This window comes from Zophobas morio, unplaced genomic scaffold (genome assembly GCF_036711695.1).
Source record: "Zophobas morio isolate AGI-343-1 ecotype UQ-CSIRO unplaced genomic scaffold, CSIRO_AGI_Zmor_V1 ptg000021l, whole genome shotgun sequence".
NCBI lineage: Eukaryota > Metazoa > Arthropoda > Insecta > Coleoptera > Tenebrionidae > Zophobas > Zophobas morio.
In genome coordinates, this window is record NW_026972126.1 from 18,717,456 (window position 1) to 18,737,341 (window position 19,886).

At 34.3% G+C, this 19,886-nt stretch overlaps 1 protein-coding gene across 1 annotated transcript in view; it reads right to left on the reverse strand.

Moving 5' to 3' along the window:
- Nucleotides 1-19,886, reverse strand: part of LOC135132660 (protein hobbit) — a 63,908-nt gene that overhangs the window by 10,767 nt on the left and 33,255 nt on the right. The window contains exons 14-17 of the mRNA XM_064060809.1: nt 14,680-15,013; nt 14,267-14,628; nt 7,923-8,393; nt 7,407-7,784 (exon numbers count right to left, since the gene is read on the reverse strand). Coding sequence (XP_063916879.1) covers nt 7,407-7,784; nt 7,923-8,393; nt 14,267-14,628; nt 14,680-15,013 — 1,545 coding nt within the window. The remainder of the gene's footprint in view (nt 1-7,406; nt 7,785-7,922; nt 8,394-14,266; nt 14,629-14,679; nt 15,014-19,886) is intronic.

Below are 19,886 nucleotides of genomic sequence, written 5' to 3' on the forward strand. Positions count from 1 at the left end.
AAAGAGTGACACCACCTGACTTTTCCGTCTCTGGATACTAAACGGTGTGAGAATCCGACTTGAAAATTCACTCGTGGGACTAAAAAGCTTCAAGGAATCGAATGGTGTAAAGCGCAAGCCGGACTCTTAAATCGTTTTGGAGTTACGCCCCGTTGAATTTGAAAAACGCTTTTTGAATTCTGAGTAAAACGCGATATCGCTCGAAATCGGAGGAATGTTCAACAACTGAGGACAGAAATCGCTTCTGAGGTCCAAAATTAATCAACAAACTCTATTTCAGGCAGATCGGATAAATTCATTTTTGTGCTTTATTTTACAATAACTAAATTATGAAAAAAAAATCAAAATCTCCTTTTGATTGGCTGTCATCTTTCTGAAAATCGGTCGCTTTACTAACTGCAACCTCTCTCACAAGAATCCGAGTTTAAAAAATGTCTTCACAGACTCCTGAATTTTTAATATTTTTCGAGTGTCTCCTTTTCCAAAAAGTGACACCGCCTGACTTTTCCGTCTCTGGATACTAAACGGTGTGAGAATCCGACTTGAAAATTCACTCGTAGGACTAAAAAGCTTCAAGGAATCGAATGGTGTAAACCGCAAGCCGGACTCTTAAATCGTTTTGGAGTTACGCCCCGTTGAATTTGAAAAACGCTTTTTGAATTCTGAGTAAAACGCGATATCGCTCGAAATCGGAGGAATTTTCAACAACTGAGAACAGAAATAGCTTCTGAGGTCCAAAATGAATCGACAAACGCTGTTTCAGGCAGATCGGATAAATTCATTTTTGTAGTTTATTTTACAATAATTAAATTATGAAAAAAAAATCAAAATCTCGTTTTGATTGGCTGTCATTTTTCTGAAAATCGGTCGCTTTATTAACTGTAACCTCCCTCACAAGAATCCGAGTTCAAAAAATGTCTTCACAGACTCCTGAATTTTTCTTATTTTTTGACTGTCTCCTTTTTCAAAAAGTGACACCGCCTGACTTTTCCGTCTCTGGATACTAAACGGTGCGAGAATCCGACTTGAAAATTCACTCGTAGGACTAAAAAGCTTCAAGGAATCGAATGGTGTAAAGCGCAAGCCGGACTCTTAAATCGTTTTGGAGTTACGCCCCGTTGAACTTGAAAAACGCTTATTGAATTCTGAGTAAAACGCGATATCGCTCGAAATCGGAGGAATTTTCAACAACTGAGGGTAGAAATCGCTTCTGAAGTCCAAAATTAATCAACAAACTCTATTTCAGGCAGATCGGATAAATTCATTTTTGTACTGTATTTTACAATGATTAAATTATGAAAAAAAAAATCAAAATCTCGTTTTGACAGGCTGTCATCTTTATGAAAATCGGTCGCTTTACTAACTGTAACCTCCCTCACAAGAATCCGAGTTCAAAAAATATCTTCACAGACTTCTGAATTTTTATTATTTTTCGAGTGTCTCCTTTTTCAAAAAGTGACACCGCCTGACTTTTCCGTCTCTGGACACTAAACGGTATGAGAATCCGACTTGAAAATTCACTCGTAGGACTAAAAAGCTTCAAGGAATCGAATGGTGCAAACCGCAAGCCGGACTCTTAAATCGTTTTGGAGTTACGCCCCGTTGAACTTGAAAAACGCTTTTTGAATTCTGAGTAAAACGCGATATCGCTCGAAATCGGAGGAATTTTCAACAACTGAGGACAGAAATCGCTTCTGAGGTCCAAAATTAATCAACAAACTCTATTTCAGGCAGATCGGATAAATTCATTTTTGTACTTATTTTACAATAATTAAATTATGAAAAAAAATCAAAACCCCGATTCAAACTTCATATCTCGTTTTAATTTGCTGTCATCTTTCTGAAAATCGGTCGCTTTCCTAACTGTAACTTCCCTCACAAGAATCCGAGTTCAACAAATGTCTTCCCAGATTCCCGAATTTTAATTATTTTTCGAGTGTCTCCTTTTTCAAAGAGTGACACCACCTGACTTTTCCGTCTCTGGATACTAAACGGTGTGAGAATCCGACTTGAAAATTCACTCGTGGGACTAAAAAGCTTCAAGGAATCGAATGGTGTAAAGCGCAAGCCGGACTCTTAAATCGTTTTGGAGTTACGCCCCGTTGAATTTGAAAAACGCTTTTTGAATTCTGAGTAAAACGCGATATCGCTGGAAATCGGAGGAATGTTCAACAACTGAGGACAGAAATCGCTTCTGAGGTCCAAAATTAATCAACAAACTCTATTTCAGGCAGATCGGATAAATTCATTTTTGTGCTTTATTTTACAATAACTAAATTATGAAAAAAAAATCAAAATCTCCTTTTGATTGGCTGTCATCTTTCTGAAAATCGGTCGCTTTACTAACTGCAACCTCTCTCACAAGAATCCGAGTTTAAAAAATGTCTTCACAGACTCCTGAATTTTTAATATTTTTCGAGTGTCTCCTTTTCCAAAAAGTGACACCGCCTGACTTTTCCGTCTCTGGATACTAAACGGTGTGAGAATCCGACTTGAAAATTCACTCGTAGGACTAAAAAGCTTCAAGGAATCGAATGGTGTAAACCGCAAGCCGGACTCTTAAATCGTTTTGGAGTTACGCCCCGTTGAATTTGAAAAACGCTTTTTGAATTCTGAGTAAAACGCGATATCGCTCGAAATCGGAGGAATTTTCAACAACTGAGGACAGAAATCGCTTCTGAGGTCCAAAATTAATCAACAAACTCTATTTCAGGCAGATCGGATAAATTCATTTTTGTACTTATTTTACAATAATTAAATTATGAAAAAAAATCAAAACCCCGATTCAAACTTCATATCTCGTTTTAATTTGCTGTCATCTTTCTGAAAATCGGTCGCTTTCCTAACTGTAACTTCCCTCACAAGAATCCGAGTTCAACAAATGTCTTCCCAGATTCCCGAATTTTAATTATTTTTCGAGTGTCTCCTTTTTCAAAGAGTGACACCACCTGACTTTTCCGTCTCTGGATACTAAACGGTGTGAGAATCCGACTTGAAAATTCACTCGTGGGACTAAAAAGCTTCAAGGAATCGAATGGTGTAAAGCGCAAGCCGGACTCTTAAATCGTTTTGGAGTTACGCCCCGTTGAATTTGAAAAACGCTTTTTGAATTCTGAGTAAAACGCGATATCGCTGGAAATCGGAGGAATGTTCAACAACTGAGGACAGAAATCGCTTCTGAGGTCCAAAATTAATCAACAAACTCTATTTCAGGCAGATCGGATAAATTCATTTTTGTGCTTTATTTTACAATAACTAAATTATGAAAAAAAAATCAAAATCTCCTTTTGATTGGCTGTCATCTTTCTGAAAATCGGTCGCTTTACTAACTGCAACCTCTCTCACAAGAATCCGAGTTTAAAAAATGTCTTCACAGACTCCTGAATTTTTAATATTTTTCGAGTGTCTCCTTTTCCAAAAAGTGACACCGCCTGACTTTTCCGTCTCTGGATACTAAACGGTGTGAGAATCCGACTTGAAAATTCACTCGTAGGACTAAAAAGCTTCAAGGAATCGAATGGTGTAAACCGCAAGCCGGACTCTTAAATCGTTTTGGAGTTACGCCCCGTTGAATTTGAAAAACGCTTTTTGAATTCTGAGTAAAACGCGATATCGCTCGAAATCGGAGGAATTTTCAACAACTGAGAACAGAAATAGCTTCTGAGGTCCAAAATGAATCGACAAACGCTGTTTCAGGCAGATCGGATAAATTCATTTTTGTAGTTTATTTTACAATAATTAAATTATGAAAAAAAAATCAAAATCTCGTTTTGATTGGCTGTCATTTTTCTGAAAATCGGTCGCTTTATTAACTGTAACCTCCCTCACAAGAATCCGAGTTCAAAAAATGTCTTCACAGACTCCTGAATTTTTCTTATTTTTTGACTGTCTCCTTTTTCAAAAAGTGACACCGCCTGACTTTTCCGTCTCTGGATACTAAACGGTGCGAGAATCCGACTTGAAAATTCACTCGTAGGACTAAAAAGCTTCAAGGAATCGAATGGTGTAAAGCGCAAGCCGGACTCTTAAATCGTTTTGGAGTTACGCCCCGTTGAACTTGAAAAACGCTTATTGAATTCTGAGTAAAACGCGATATCGCTCGAAATCGGAGGAATTTTCAACAACTGAGGGTAGAAATCGCTTCTGAAGTCCAAAATTAATCAACAAACTCTATTTCAGGCAGATCGGATAAATTCATTTTTGTACTGTATTTTACAATGATTAAATTATGAAAAAAAAAATCAAAATCTCGTTTTGATTGGCTGTCATCTTTCTGAAAATAGATCGCTTTACTGACTGTAACCTCCTTCACAAGGATCCGAGTTCAAAAAATGTCTTCACACACTCCTGAATTTTTATTATTTTTCGAGTGTCTCCTTTTTCAAAAAGTGACATCGCCTGACTTTTCCGTCTCTGGATACTAAACGGTGTGAGAAACCGACTTGAAAATTCACTCGTAGGACTAAAAAGCTTCAAGGAATCGAATGGTGTAAAGCGCAAGCCGGACTCTTAAATCGTTTTGGAGTTACGCCCCGTTGAATTTGAAAAACGCTTTTTGAATACTGAGTAAAACGCGATATCGCTCGAAATCGGAGGAATTTTCAACAACTGAGCACAGAAATCGCTTCGGAGCTTCAAAATTAATCAACAAACTTTATTTCAGGCAGATCGGACAAATTCATTTTTGTACTTTATTTTACAATAATTAAATTGTGAAAAAAAAATCAAAATCTCGATTCAAACTACATATCTCGTTGTAATTGGCTGTCATCTTTCTGAAAATCGGTCGCTTTACTAACTGTAACCTCCCTCACAAGAATCCGAGTTCAAAAAATCTCTTCACAGACTCCTGAATTTTTATTATTTTTCGAGTGTCTCCTTTTTCAAAAAGTGACACCGCCTGACTTTTCCGTCTCTGGATACTAAACGGTGTGAGAATCCGACTTGAAAATTCACTCGTAGGACCAAAAAACTTCAAGGAATCGAATGGTGTAAACCGCAAGCCGGACTCTTAAATGGTTTTGGAGTTACGCCCCGTTGAATTTGAAAAACGCTTTTTGAATTCTGAGTAAAACGCGATATCGCTCGAAATCGGAGGAATTTTCAACAACTGAGGACAGAAATCGCTTCTGAGGTCCAAAATTAATCAAAAAACTCTATTTCAGGCAGATCGGATAAATTCATTATTGTACTTTATTTTACAATAATTAAATTATGAACAAAATATCAAAATCTCGATTCAAACTATCTCGTTTTAATTGGCTGTCCTCTTTCTGAAACTTGGTCGCTTTACTAACTGTAACCTCCCTCACAAGAATCCGAGTTCAAAAAATGTCATCGCAGACGCCTGAATTTTTATTATTTTTCGAGTGTCTCCTTTTTCAGAAAGTGACACCGCCTGACTTTTCCATCTCTGGATACTAAACGGTGTGAGAATCCGACTTGAAAATTCACTCGTAGGACTAAAAAGCTTAAAGGAATCGAATAGTGGAAACCGCAAGCCGGACTCTTAACTCGTTTTGGAGTTACGCCCCGTTGAATTTGAAAAACGCTTTTTGAATTCTGAGTAAAACGCGACATCGCTCGAAACCGGAGGAATTTTCAACAACTGAGGACAGAAATCGCTTGTGAGGTCCAAAATTAATCAACAAACTCTATTTCAGGCAGATCGGATAAATTCATTTTTGTACTTTATTTTACAATAATTAAATTATGAAAAAAAATCAAAACCTCGATTCAAACTACATATCTCGTTTTAATTGGCTGTCATCTTTCTGAAAATCGGTCGCTTTACTAACTGTAACCTCTCTCACAAGAATCCGAGTTTTAAAAATGTCTTCACAGACTTCTGAATTTTTATTATTTTTCGAGTGTCTCCTTTTTCAAAAAGTGACACCGCCTGACTTTTCCGTCTCTGGATACTAAACGGTGTGAGAAACCGACTTGAAAATTCACTCGTAGGACTAAAAAGCTTGGAGGAATCGAATGGTGTAAACCGCAAGCCGGACTCTTAAATCGTTTTGGAGCTACGCCCCGTTGAATTTGAAAAACGCTTTTGAATTCTGAGGAAAACGCGATATCGCTCGAAATCGGAGAAATTTCAACAACTGAGGACTGAAATCGCTTCTGAGATCCAAAATTAATCGACAAACTCTATTTCAGGCAGATCGGATAAATTCATTTCTGTACTTTATTTTACAATAATTAAATTATGAAAAAAAAAATCAAAATCTCGTTTTGATTGGCTGTCATCTTTCTGAAAATCGGTCGCTTTACTAACCGTAACCTCCCTCGCAAGAATCGGAGTTCAAAAAATGTCTTCACAGACTCCTGAATTTTTATTATTTTTCGAGTGTCTCCTTTACCAAAAAGTGACACCGCCTGACTTTTCCGTCTCTGGATACTAAACGGTGTGAAAATCCGACTTGAAAATTCACTCGTAGGACTAAAAAGCTTCAAGGAATCGAATGGTGTAAACCGCAAGCCGGACTCTTAAATCGTTTCGGAGTTACGCCCCATTGAATTTGAAAAACGCTTTTTGAACTCTGAGTAAAACGCGATATCGCTCTAAATCGGAGGAATTTTCAACAACTGAGGACAGAAATCGCTTCTGAGGTCCAAAATTAATCAACAAACTCTTTTTCAGACAGATCGGAAACACTCATTTTTGTACTTTATTTTACAATTATTAAATTATGAAAAAAAAAACAAAACCTAGATTCAAACTACATATCTCGTTTTAATTGGCTGTCATCTTTCTGAAAATCGGTCGCTTTACTGACTATAACATCCCTCACAAGAATCCGAGTTCAAAAAATGTCTTCACAGACTCCTGAATTTTTATTATTTTTCGAGTGTCTCCTTTTTCAAAAAGTGACACCGCCTGACTTTTCCTTACTCTGGATACTAAACGGTGTGAGAATCCGACTTGAAAATTCACTCGTGGGACTAAAAAGCTTCAAGGAATCGAATGGTGCAAACCGCAAGCCGGACTCTTAAATCGTTTTGGAGTTACGTCCCGTTGAATTTGAAAACGCTTTTTGAATTCTGAATAAAACGCGATATCGCTCGAAATCGGAGGAATTTTCAACAACTGAGAAATCGCTCTTGCGATCCAGAATTAATCAACAAACTCTATTTCAGGCAGACTCAAAAAATGTCTCCACTTATTCGTGAATTTTTCTTATTTTTCGAGTGTCTCCTTTTTGAAAAAGTGACACCGTCTGATATATTCGTTTCTCGATCCTAAACGGATCGCGACTTTGAGCTGAAAATTAACACACAGGACTAAAAAGCTTCGAGGAATCGATTAATGTAAACCGCAAGCCCGACTCTTGAACTGTTTTGGAGTTATGTTCCGTTAAAATTGAAAAACGAAAATATGAACAAAATTGCAATATGCTTACCTTGTATTCTATAGGCATTCCATGCTGAATCTCACTCGGACAAAGAATCTCCTTATAAATTTCATTGGGCAACAAATTCGTCATCCTCAAATACCCCAATTCCAACAAATGCTCAACTGAATCGTCGCTCTTCGAATTCTTGGTGTACAGAAAATTACTCAAAACTAAATCGGCGATCCCAATCTGACCATCAGCTTCCGTAAGTCGCCACTGGGCATGTTTAAAACAAATCTCATTCGCTCTAACTATAGTTAATGGTTTATCGCTCCTGGTAGTCGATAATCGACTGTTCGTGAGCAACTGCGTTTCTTTGTAGCAGGATAGCATCATATCCAGCTCTTCGCTTTGAGCGTTCAGTTGATTTTTACACTCGTACACCTTCAATTACTGGGTTAATAATGCACATCGTGTATGGGGCATTCCACGTCGAGTCGACCCTCAAAAATCGATACACATTACTTTTTTTCTACAGTCGACTTAACGTGAAATACCCCAATGTCCCCACACCGCTCCTACCAACTTCTCCAAGCGATTCATCTCGTGGATCAACTCCATATCCGACTGATTCTCCCCCAGAGCTTTGCTCACCAGATACGTCTCCTTCTCCAATCTCCGCAATTTACTAACCGTAGTCCTGACCAATGTCTGCTGGTTCTGGATCGGCCGCCGCTGATCCTCGACGCTGTACAGCTGCTGGAAGCGCATCCGCGCCAGCTTTTCCAGGGCTTCCTTGCGGTGCGGCTCCACGTAGAGCAGCAAGTTGTTGACGATGTCCAGGAGCATGGCGTACTGTAAGGAGTTGGTGCACACGTCGAGGTCGTGGTGCATCAGGGTGAAGGCGTTGACGGCGTTCTGTCGGCGGTCCCACGGCCCGACTTCCTCCTGCGGGGGCGGCGGCACCTCGGCCACCGCCTCGGGGTCGACGCTGATGTCGCCGTATCCGACGTAGAAAAACTCGCATTTGCATCTCGATACGATCCTTTGGAGCTAGAGGTGATTGATTTATCGATTCGGGGGTTAACGAACCGGGGGCGGCGATGCGGCACGGTGGTGGTGTTTTTTAGCGGGAGATGTGGGCATGGCACGGTTGTGGCGAAAATGGATTCATCCGGGGTGGGGGAAGGGGTATTAGGTAATAATTGTCGGTATGTTGCATTAATGCGAAATGTGTTTATCAGTCAATTGTCAAAAAGTGTGTTTAATATATGGATCTCGGCAGTCAGTCAATTAGACAGCATCATAGTTGCGAGCACTTTTTTAACATCATTTATATTGATTTCAGGCACTGGAAAATTTTTTGGTTAAATACAAAAATTTATAGTAAAAAATTTACAAAACTTTTGCGCAAATAAAAATCCATACAAAAATTCTAGAAGATAAATAGATTTCGATCAGCTGAGTCTAAAAACATAGCGTGTTCAGGTCAGGGATCAAGATTTCAGACAGCTATCGAAAATTCCGGAGTAATGATAGACATTTTTTAAGAGAGCAATATTTTAGAAATTTCCGGTTAAAATTAGAATTTTTTTCGAAAATCCTAAAAATTATCACATTTCAATTGACAATTCTGGAAAAACGGTGGAAATTATCGAAGAAATAAGGCCGAAAGTAACTTCAAGAGCTCGAAATTTACAAGAAAATGTCTTTAACTAAATTTTCAAAATAGTTGAAAAAGTGTCGAAATTTGCATAATGACAGAATACAGAAAAACTGAACTTTTGAAAATGTTGCATCAGAATTTCCAAAAAATTCTGGGATACAGATCTCGACGTACTGATTCAAAAAATATAGCGTGTTTATGGTTCCGGACCAATATTTTCGAAATATTCAGTTTGGAATTGAATTTTTTTAGAAAATCCTAAAAATTGCCATATTTCAATTGGCGACTCTGGAAAAATGGTGGAAATTATCGAAGAAATAAGGCCGAACGTAACTTCGAGAGCTCGAAATCTACAAAAAATTGTAATTAACTAAATTTCAAAATGGTCGAAAAAATGTCAAAATTTTCATAAGGTAGGATTATAGAACAACTGAGCTTTAGAAAAAATTGACTAAAAATTCCAAAAAAAAATCTGGGATGTGGATCTCGACGTACTGATTCGAAAAATATAGCAAGATTTAAGAAATATCCAGTTTGAATTTCAATTTTTTTGAGAATCCTAAAAATTGCCCCTTTTCAACTGGCGATTCGGGAAAAATGGTGGAAATTACCGAGAAAATAATCTTAAAAAATCGTAGGAATTTTCAAAAAAATAAAGCTCAAAATAAGCTTTGGAAGTCGAAATCCACAGAAAAATGTCTGCAGGTAATTTTCAAAGGTGGTCGAAAAAAGATTTCGTGAAAAAAAATTCGTACTGAAAAACTGAGTTTTTGGAAAAAATTGTCTAAAAATGTAGAAAAAGTCCTGGAAGACAGATTTCGAAACCAAAAACAGCCTGTTCCAATCCCGACTCAGGATTTCAGACGAATATCGAAATGTTCGGAATAATCGTAGATTTTTATTGAGAACCTATTTAGCGTAATTTCAAAAAAACTAGGTGACCAAAAATTTTGAAAAAAATCGTGTTTGCGCAGAAATCCGACGTCTATCAATGTAAAAAATCCAAAGTAAAAGACGGCTTTTAACCAAATTTTCAAAATGGTTGAAGAAGTGTCGAAATTTTCATAAGGTGGGATTATAGAAAAACTGAGCTTTTGAAAAAACTGTAAAAATTCCAAAAAAAACTGGGGTAAGGATCTCAACGTGCTGATTCAAAAAATATATCGTATTTATGGCCCAGGAGCAAGACTTTAGAAATATCTAGTTTGAAATAGAATTTTTTTGAAAATCCTAAAAATTGGCACACATTTCAATTTTCGATTCTGAAAAAATAGTGGTCATTATCGAAAAAATAAAGACCAAAATAACCTCTAGAAGTCGAAATCTACAAGAAATTGTCTTCAACTAAATTTTCAAAATGGTCAAAAAAGTGTCAAAATTTTCGGAAAGTGGTAGTATAGAAAAAACTGTGCATTTGAAAATGTTGCCCCAAAAATCCCAAAAAATTCTGGAAGATAGCTACAGAGGTGCTAATTCGAAAAATATAGCGTGTTTATGGTCCCAAAGAGCAATATTTCAGATATATCAAACTTTTCAAAAAATCCTAAAAATTGTCACATTCCAAATCGCGATTCAGGAAAGATGGCACAAATTATCGAAGAAACAAACCTGAAAGTAACTTCTACAAGTCGAAATCTACAAGAAAAGCTTGCAACTAAATTTTCAAAATAGTCAAAAAGGTGTCGAAAAAAAATTTCATAAGGTATGAATAAAGAAAAACTGAGCTTTTGAAAATGTTACCTCAAAATTACCAAAAAATTCTGGAAAATAGATCTTCACGTGCCGATTCGAAAAATATAGCGTTTTTATGTCTCCGGATCCAGATTTTGGAAATATCCGGTTTGAAATTGAATGTTTTTTGAAAATTCTAAAAATCGTCACATTTTAATTTGCAATTCTGGAAAGATTGTACAAATTATCAAAGAAATCAGGCCGAAAGTAACTTCTAGAAGTCGAGGCCTACAAGAAAATGTCTTCAACTAAATTTTCAAAATGGTCAAAAAAGTGTCAGAATTTTCGAAAAGGCTGAGCATTTGAAAATGTTGCCTCAAAATTCCCAAAAAATTCTGGAAGATAGCTATCGAGGTGCTAATTCGAAAAATATAGCGTGTTTATGGTCCCAAAGAGCAATATTTCAGATATATCAAATTTTTCAAAAAATCCTAAAAATTGTCACATTTCAAATCGCGATTCAGGAAAGATGGCACAAATTATCGAAGAAACAAACCTGAAAGTAACTTTTACAAGTCGAAATCTACAAGAAAAGCTTGCAACTAAATTTTCAAAATAGTCAAAAAGGTGTCGAAAAAAAATTTCATAAGTTACGAATAGAGAAAAACTGAGCTTTTGAAAATGTTACCTCAAAATTACCAAAAAATTCTGGAAAATAGATCTCCACCTGCCGATTCGAAAAATATAGCGTATTTACGTCCCCGGATCCAGATTTGGAAATATCCGGTTTGAAATTGAATGTTTTTTGAAAATTCTAAAAATCGCCGCATTTCAATTTGCAATTCTGGAAAGATTGTGTAAATTATCGAAGAAATCAGGCCGAAAGTAACTTCCAGAGGTCGAGGTCTACAAGAAAATGTCTTCAACTAAATTTTCAAAATTCCCAAAAAATTCTGGAAGATAGCTATCGAATAATTCGAAAAATATAGCATGTTTATGCTCCCAAAGAGCAATATTTCAAAAATATCAAATTTTTCAAAAAATCTTAAAAATTGTCACATTTCAAATCGCGATTCAGAAAAGATGGCACAAATTATCGAAGAATCAAACCTGAAAGTAACTTCTACAAGTCGAAATCTACAAGAAAAGCTTTCAACTAAATTTTCAAAATCTTCACAAAGGTATCGAAAAAAAAATTCATAAGCTACGAATAGAGAAAAACTGAGCTTTTGAAAATGTTAGCTCAAATTTACCAAAAAATTCTGGAAAATAGATCTCCACGTGCCGATTCGAAAAATATAGCGTCTTTATGTCCCCGGATCCAGATTTTGAAAATATCCGGTTTGAAATGGAATGGTCTTTGAAAATTCTAAAAATCGCCACATTTCAATTTGCAATTCTGGAAAGATTGTATAAATTATTATCGAAGAAATCAGGCCGAAAGTAACTTCTAGAGGTCGAGGTCCACAAGAAAATATCTTTAATTAAATTTTCAAAATGGTCACAAAAGTGTCGGAATTTTCGAAAAGGCTGAGCATTTGAAAATGTTGCCTCAAAATTCCGAAAAAATTCTGGAAGATAGCTATCAAGGTGCTAATTCGAAAAATGTAGCGTGTACATGGTCCCGGAGAGCAATATTTTAGAAATCTCCAATTTTTCAAAAAATCCTAAAAATTGTCACATTTCAAATCGCGATTCTGGAAAGACAGCACAAATTATCGAAGAAATAAGGCTGAAAGTAACTTCTACAAGTCGAAATGTACAAGAAAATGCTTTCAACCAAAGTTTCAAAATCGTCAAAAAGGTGTCGAAATTTTCATAAGGTAGGAATACAGATAAACTGAGCTTTTGAAAATGTTGCCTCAAAATTCCCAAAAAATTCTGGAAGATAGATCTCGAGATGTTAAATCGAAAAATATAGCGTGTTTATGGTCCCGAAGTGCAATATTTTAGAAATATCCATTTTTTTCAAAAAATCCTATAAATTGTCACATTTCAATTCGCGATTCTGGAAAATGGTAGGAGTTATGGAAGAAATGAGGCCGAAAATAACTTTTAGAGACCGAAATCTTGGGCGGCTAAAAATTATGAAAAAAATTCAAGGTCCATACGGCTACTGGTTTTCCAAATATTTGGGTAAAAAGCCAAATTTTTAAAACATCCCAAAATTATTTACGTTTGCATTTTGGTAATTCTGGCCCAATTTTAGGAATTTCCAAAAAAATTAAGCTGAAAATAGTATTTTGAAGCCGAAATCCGCAAAAGATGTCTTCAGGTAATTTTCAAGAGTAGTCGAAAAAGGGTCTAAATTTCGTGAAAAAAAATTCTTGGAAAAATTGTCTAAAAATCCGGAACAATTTTGGTGATTTTAGCAAAATGGTAGGAACATTAAAAAAAATGAAGCTGAAAATAACCTTTGGAGGTCGAAATTCAAAAAGAAATGTCTTCAGGTAATTGTCAAAGATGATCGAAAAAGGTCGAAAATTTTGTTAAAAAAAATTTCGTACTGAAAAACTGAGTTTTTGTAAAAATTGTCTAAAAATCCAGAAAAAGTTCTGGAAGATAGATTTCAACGAGCTGAATCCAAAAAGATAACTTGTTCCGATCCCGACTCGAGATTTCAGACGAATATTGAAATTTTTGGAGTAATCGTAAATTTTTATTGAGGTCATATTTAGCGCAATTTCGAGAAAAGTAGATGACCAAAAATTATGAAAAAATCATGTTTTGCGCTGAAATGCGACATCTATCAGTGAAAAAAATGCAAACTCGATACGGCTCCTGGTTTTCAAAATATTTGGGTCCAAAGCCAAATTTTTAAAATATCTCAAAATTGTTTACGTTATCATTTTGGTGATTTTAAAAAATGGTAGGAATATTAAAAAAAATGAAGCTGAAAATAACCTTTGGAGGTCGAAATCCACAAAGAAATGTCTTCAGGTAATTGTCCAAAGATGATCGAAAAAAGTCGAAAATTTCGTGAAAAAAAAATTTCGTAGTGAAAAACTGAGTTTTTGGAAAAATTGTCTAAAAATCCGGAAAAAGTTCTGGAACATAGATTTCAACGAGCTGAATCCAAAAAGACAGCCTGTTCCGATCCCGACTCGAGATTTCAGACGAATACTGAAATTTTTGGAGTAATCGTATATTTTTATTGAGGTCCTATTTAGCGAAATTTCGAAAAAAGTAGGTGACCAAAAATTATAAAAAAATCATGTTTTGCGCAGAAATGCAACGTCTACCAGTGAAAAAAATTCAAACTCGATACGGCTACTGGTTTTCAAAATATTTGGGTCCAAAGCTCAATTTTTAAAATATCTCAAAATTGGTGATTTTAGTAAAATGGTAGGAATATTAAAAAAAATGAAGCTGAAAATAACCTTTGGAGGTCGAAATCCCCAAAAAAATGTCTTCAGGTAACTGTCAAAGATGATCCAAAAAGGTTGAAAATTTCGTGAAAAAAAAAACTTCGTACTGAAAAACTGAATTTTTGGAAAAATTGTCTAAAAATCAAAAAGCAGATTCTCGATCGTGCCACACTTCCACCCTCCAACCACATTACTACCAACAAAAAAAACTCAAAACTCACCTGACTAGAACTGCTAGGCCCCACAGTATCGCTAACCACAGCCCCTACCGACACCCCACTTCCCACCATATTCGGGACCTCGGATGGCTCAGATATCTCCGTGGATTCCTTCTCCTGAATATTATCGACCGACAACCACATGATATTCTCATTAACCGAGTCGTCATTTTCGCCGGCATTCACCGTCGCATAATACTGCATACAGTCCAAAGCGCCCGTCCACGTCGTCTTCGACACCAAAGTCCTATCTTTCCAGACCGGACGGTGGATTCGTTGGATAATTTCCGCCTTGGCGGCACTCAGTATCACGTAGCCTTGGGTCTCACAACCTTTGAGTAGAACTTGTGCGTTCACGAGGGCAACTACAACATGACCGGCATCACCCGGAAACCCACTCAAAATAAACTACATACTTTGCCAATTTCTGTGCTGGACGTCGTCCTCTTGGCACGCCTGCAACCCCTGCAGGTGCTGCTGCCTGGTCACGGAAGACAAATCGTCGCTGTAGACCACCGCCTTATTGTCAGCTTCTGCGATCAGCTGCTGCAACATATTGGCAGCCAGCCCTGATTGCAACTTGGTGCTTGGAGAATGTGCGTCTTGAGTGGAAGCGGCGGCTTGCAGTGTCTGAATCGACGAGTTCGGGGGAGTCCCCGGCACGTCAGTGTTCCTACGTTTCAAAGGAGTGGTGTTGCTGTCTTTCCGGAACGCCTTCAAGGCTTCCGTGGACAAATTTTTCTTCATTTGCTGCAATTTACATTGTAATTCGGGACCAATTTCGACTCAAACCACTACCATTGTTTAAGTATATTATAGTTGCACAACCTAATACAAATTTTACTTCGCCTAAATAGTGAGCTTTAGGACAAGGAATCCAGGGGGCGTGAGACAAATTTTTCGTCAACGCGCATTTTCACTACAGTGAGCCAACGTATTAGATTTATTTTACTCTACATCAGATGGCGCCATCAAACATTAGCAAAGGCAAACACCCTTCACTCTGCTCTTATACGAGGAGTTATCCATAAATCCATAATTAACATTGTTCCGTAAACAGTAATGTGTATAAACATATATGTACAAAATATGAAAATATACTTGACATAAAAAATATGAAGCGACGCGTTGTAACGTGATACGAAAGAATTGTATTTAAATGAATTTGACACCTATTTTTATTTGACTATATCTGAAGACTGACAGAAACTTACCAAAGGTTTTTAAACTGGTTTTTTTTAGTTTTACAAGATTAAAGTAAAACAAGATTTTAAGTAAAATTTAGATTCGTGGTGTTACAAAAATATTAACACAAAATGAAAATAAATAAATAATAAATAACAGAATGACATAAACTTTCGGCGTTGACATTACAAATAATTACAAGACAGAAAAAAACGCATCCAGAACTTAAGAGGCATGTTTGTAATATCGAGTTGTTAAAGGTTGCTTTGAAGACTGTTTCAATGAAAATCAATTGCTGTTATCCGACGTTTTGGTAGATTTTGTTTCAAAAATACGAGATAACTAATTGCTTCTTGAACTAGTTTCCGTAACTTCTAAAATTTAAAAAGGACACGCCGTTCTGTTGTAATAAAATCTAGAATAAAGTCAAAATCACACTAATATTACATCTGATTTTGTTAACCACATGAATATAATTTGCATTAAAATAAGTTACAGACATTGTTTTCGTCGCCTGAGAACTTGTTTGATCTACAGACCAAAGCACACTCAGGCTAATATCGGCTTTAAGCGATTTATCTATAAGCCGACATTCGTTAGAGTTGATCTGATACACATCCACTACGAAGAACTAACCCATTTCGACCATTGGACTTTACAACGAATAAGTGAACAAAGTTCTTGAACATCTTAACGATTTAATACATAATTTTCCCGAACGACAAAATATACATTTCAAATTGTATTATCAAATGGTAAAACACTCATCAAAATTTGTCACGAACAATGAAATGACGCAATCTCCAAATTTTACAATAGTATACTTATCCTCCGTTTACGGTTTATGCATCCGTGTCGAGTTTTCACCTTAGACATCAAGATTTTTGGAAAAAAATCAACATTTTCCAATTTATAATGTTATTTAAATTTTAAAAAGTAGCATAGTCCTGATTTATAAATACGCTATTGAAATTTTTTGGCTTGTCGATTTCTCGATTTTTCAACTTTAAATCTCTCAATTTTTCAATATTTCAATTTTGGGTTTCTCCGATTCTTCCATTCTTCAAATTTTCAATTTATCGATTTTTTTATTTTTCGATTTCTCAATCTTTCGATGTTTCAATGATACGATTTCTCAATTTTTGTCCTCTTCAATTTTACGGTTTTTAAATATTTCGATTTTTCAATTTTTCAAATTTTCACGTTTCTAAATTTTCAGTTTGCCGATTTCTAAAGTATTTTTTTTTATTTGCCCATTTCTGGACTTCCTAAAGTTTCGATTTTTCACATCTTCAATTCTTCAATTTTTCGATTTTTTAAGATTACGATTTTTCGATTTTGCTGTTTTAGATTTTCGATTTCTCAATTTTCCAATTTTTTAATTTCTCAATTTTTTGAATATTTCTTTCAGTTATGAGATTTTTCAATATTTCAATTTTTCGACTTTTCGGTTTTTGGATTTTCAATTTATTGTAAACTTTAGATTTTTCAATTCTGCGACTGTTTAATGCTTCGATTTCTGAATTTTTCAACTTTTCGATGTTTTAATATTTCATTTTTTAAAATTCTAGGTTTTTCGATATCTCGAGTTTTCAATTCTTCTATATTTCAATTTTTCAATTTTTCGATTTTTTTTATTTTAATTTTCGATTTATCAGTTTTTCTTTTTTAAAATTTTTCGATTATTCAATTTTTTAATTTCTCAATTTATCGAATTCAGATGTTTCGTGGTTTTGATTGTTCAATTTCTCAATTTTTCAATTTTTAACTTTCCTTTTCGGCTTCCGACTCCTCAATTTCTCGATCCTCCAATTTTTCGATTTCTCGAAGTCTCAGTTTTTGAATTTTTCGATGTTTAGATTTTTGGATTTCTCGGTTTTTCGATTTTTTTCTTTTGAGCTTTTCAATTTCTGGATTTTCCAATTTTTCAATGTCCCGATTTTTCAATTTTTCAAACTGAATTGGATTTCTCGATTCTTCAATTTTGCGATATTTTAATTATTCAATGTTTTAAATTTTAGATTTTGCGATTTCTCGATTTTTGACTTTTCAGTTCTTCAGTATTTAAATTTTTCAATTTTTCAAATTTTTGCGTTAAATTTTCAGTTTTCTGATTTCTCAATTAATCAATTTTTGATTTTCCCACTTCTCAAAGTTTCGATTTTTCAGTTCTTCAATTCTTCGATTTTTCGACTTCGCTTTATTGATTTTTAGATTTCTCAATTTTTGGATATTTCTTTCAGTTTTGATATTTTTCAATACTTCGATTCTTTGATTTTTCGACTTCTAGATTTTTCTATTTTTTATTTTTGGATTTTCAGTTTTTCGTTTTTTATACTTTAGATTTTTCAATTTTCCGATTGTTTTATATTTCAATTTCTCAATTTTTCAACTTTTCCATATTTTAATTTTTAAATTTCTAGATTTTTCGGTTTCTCGAGTTTCCACTTCTATATTTTAATTCTTCAAGTTTCCGAATTTTTAAATTTTTTGAGATCTCAATTTATTGAGATTCGGATGTTTCGATGTTTTGATTATTCAATCTCTCGCTTTATCAATTTTTCCATATTTAAGTTTTCGATTTTTTTATTTTGGCCTATTTCGGTTTCTCAATTTTTCGATTTTTCGACTTCTCGATTGTTCGACTCCTCGATTTTTTTGTCTTTTGATTTTTCGATTTCTCGATGTCTCAATTTTTGAATTTTACAATGTTTCGATTTTTCGATTTGTTGGTTTTTCGATTTTTTGCTCCTCGGTTTCTCGATTTTTCGATGTTTCGATTTTTGATTTATCCGATATTTCAATTTTCCAATTTTTTAAATTTTCGACTTCTCGATTCGTCGATTTTTCAGTTTTTCGATTTTTAAATTTTAGATTTTCGAATTTTTATTTTTTTGAATTTTTGATGTTTGGATCTCCATTTTTCAGTTCTTAATATTTTTTTATTTTTCAAATTTGGCGTTTCTGAATTTCTAGTTTTCGGATTTCTCAATTAATCTATTTTTTTATATTCCCGTTTCTCCACTTCCTAAAGTTTCAATTTTTCAGTTCTTCAGTTCTTCAATTTTTCGATTATTAGGTTTTTGATTTTTCAATTTTTAGATTTTTTAAGTTTGCGATTTTTCGACTCTGCTTTTTTGACTTTTCTGTTTCTCAATTTCTTAATTTCCTAATTTTTGGATATTTCGTTCAATTTTGTGATTTTTCTTTTTTTCGATTTCTCAATTTTAACTTTTCAATTTTTAAATTATTAATTTTTTTCGATTTTTTGAGTTTTCAGTTCTTCTATATTTCAATTTTTCAATTTTTGGAATTTTTAAATTTTCGATTGTCCAATTTTTTTTTTCGATTTTCCAATTTTCGATGTTTCGGTTTTTGAATTAACCGACTGTTCAATTTCTCGATTTTTAAATTTTAGATTTTCCAATTTTTGTTTTTTGATTTTTTTATGTTTCGATTTCTCGATTTTACAATTTTCCCATATTTGAATTTTCCAATGTTTTAAATTTTCGATTTCGACGATTTTTCACATCTTCAATTCTTCAATTTTTCGATTTTTTAAGATTACGATTTTTCGATTTTGCTGTTTTAGATTTTCGATTTCTCAATTTTCCAATTTTTTAATTTCTCAATTTTTTTAATATTTCTTTCAGTTATGAGATTTTTCAATATTTCAATTTTTCGACTTTTCGGTTTTTGGATTTTCAATTTATTGTAAACTTTAGATTTTTCAATTCTGCGACTGTTTAATGCTTCGATTTCTCAATTTTTCAACTTTTCGATGTTTTAATATTTCATTTTTTAAAGTTCTAGGTTTTTCGATATCTCGAGTTTTCAATCCTTCTAGATTTCAATTTTTCAATTTTTCGATTTTTTTAATTTTAATTTTCGATTTATCAGTTTTTCTTTTTTAAAATTTTTCGATTATTCAATTTTTTAATACCTCAATTTATCGAATTCAGATGTTTCGTGGTTTTGATTGTACAATTTCTCAATTTTTCAATTTTTAACTTTCCTTTTCGGCTTCCGACTCCTCAATTTCTCGATCCTCCAATTTTTCGATTTCTCGAAGTCTCAGTTTTTGAATTTTTCGATGTTTAGATTTTTGGATTTCTCGGTTTTTCGATTTTTTTCTTTTGAGCTTTTCAATTTCTGGATTTTCCAATTTTTCAATGTCCCGATTTTTCAATTTTTCAAATTGAATTGGATTTCTCGATTCTTCAATTTTGCGATATTTTAATTATTCAATGTTTAAAATTTTAGATTTTGCGATTTCTCGATTTTTGACTTTTCAGTTCTTCAGTATTTAAATTTTTCAATTTTTCAAATTTTTGCGTTAAATTTTCAGTTTTCTGATTTCTGAATTAATCAATTTTTGATTTTCCCACTTCTCAAAGTTTCGATTTTTCAGTTCTTCAATTCTTCGATTTTTCGACTT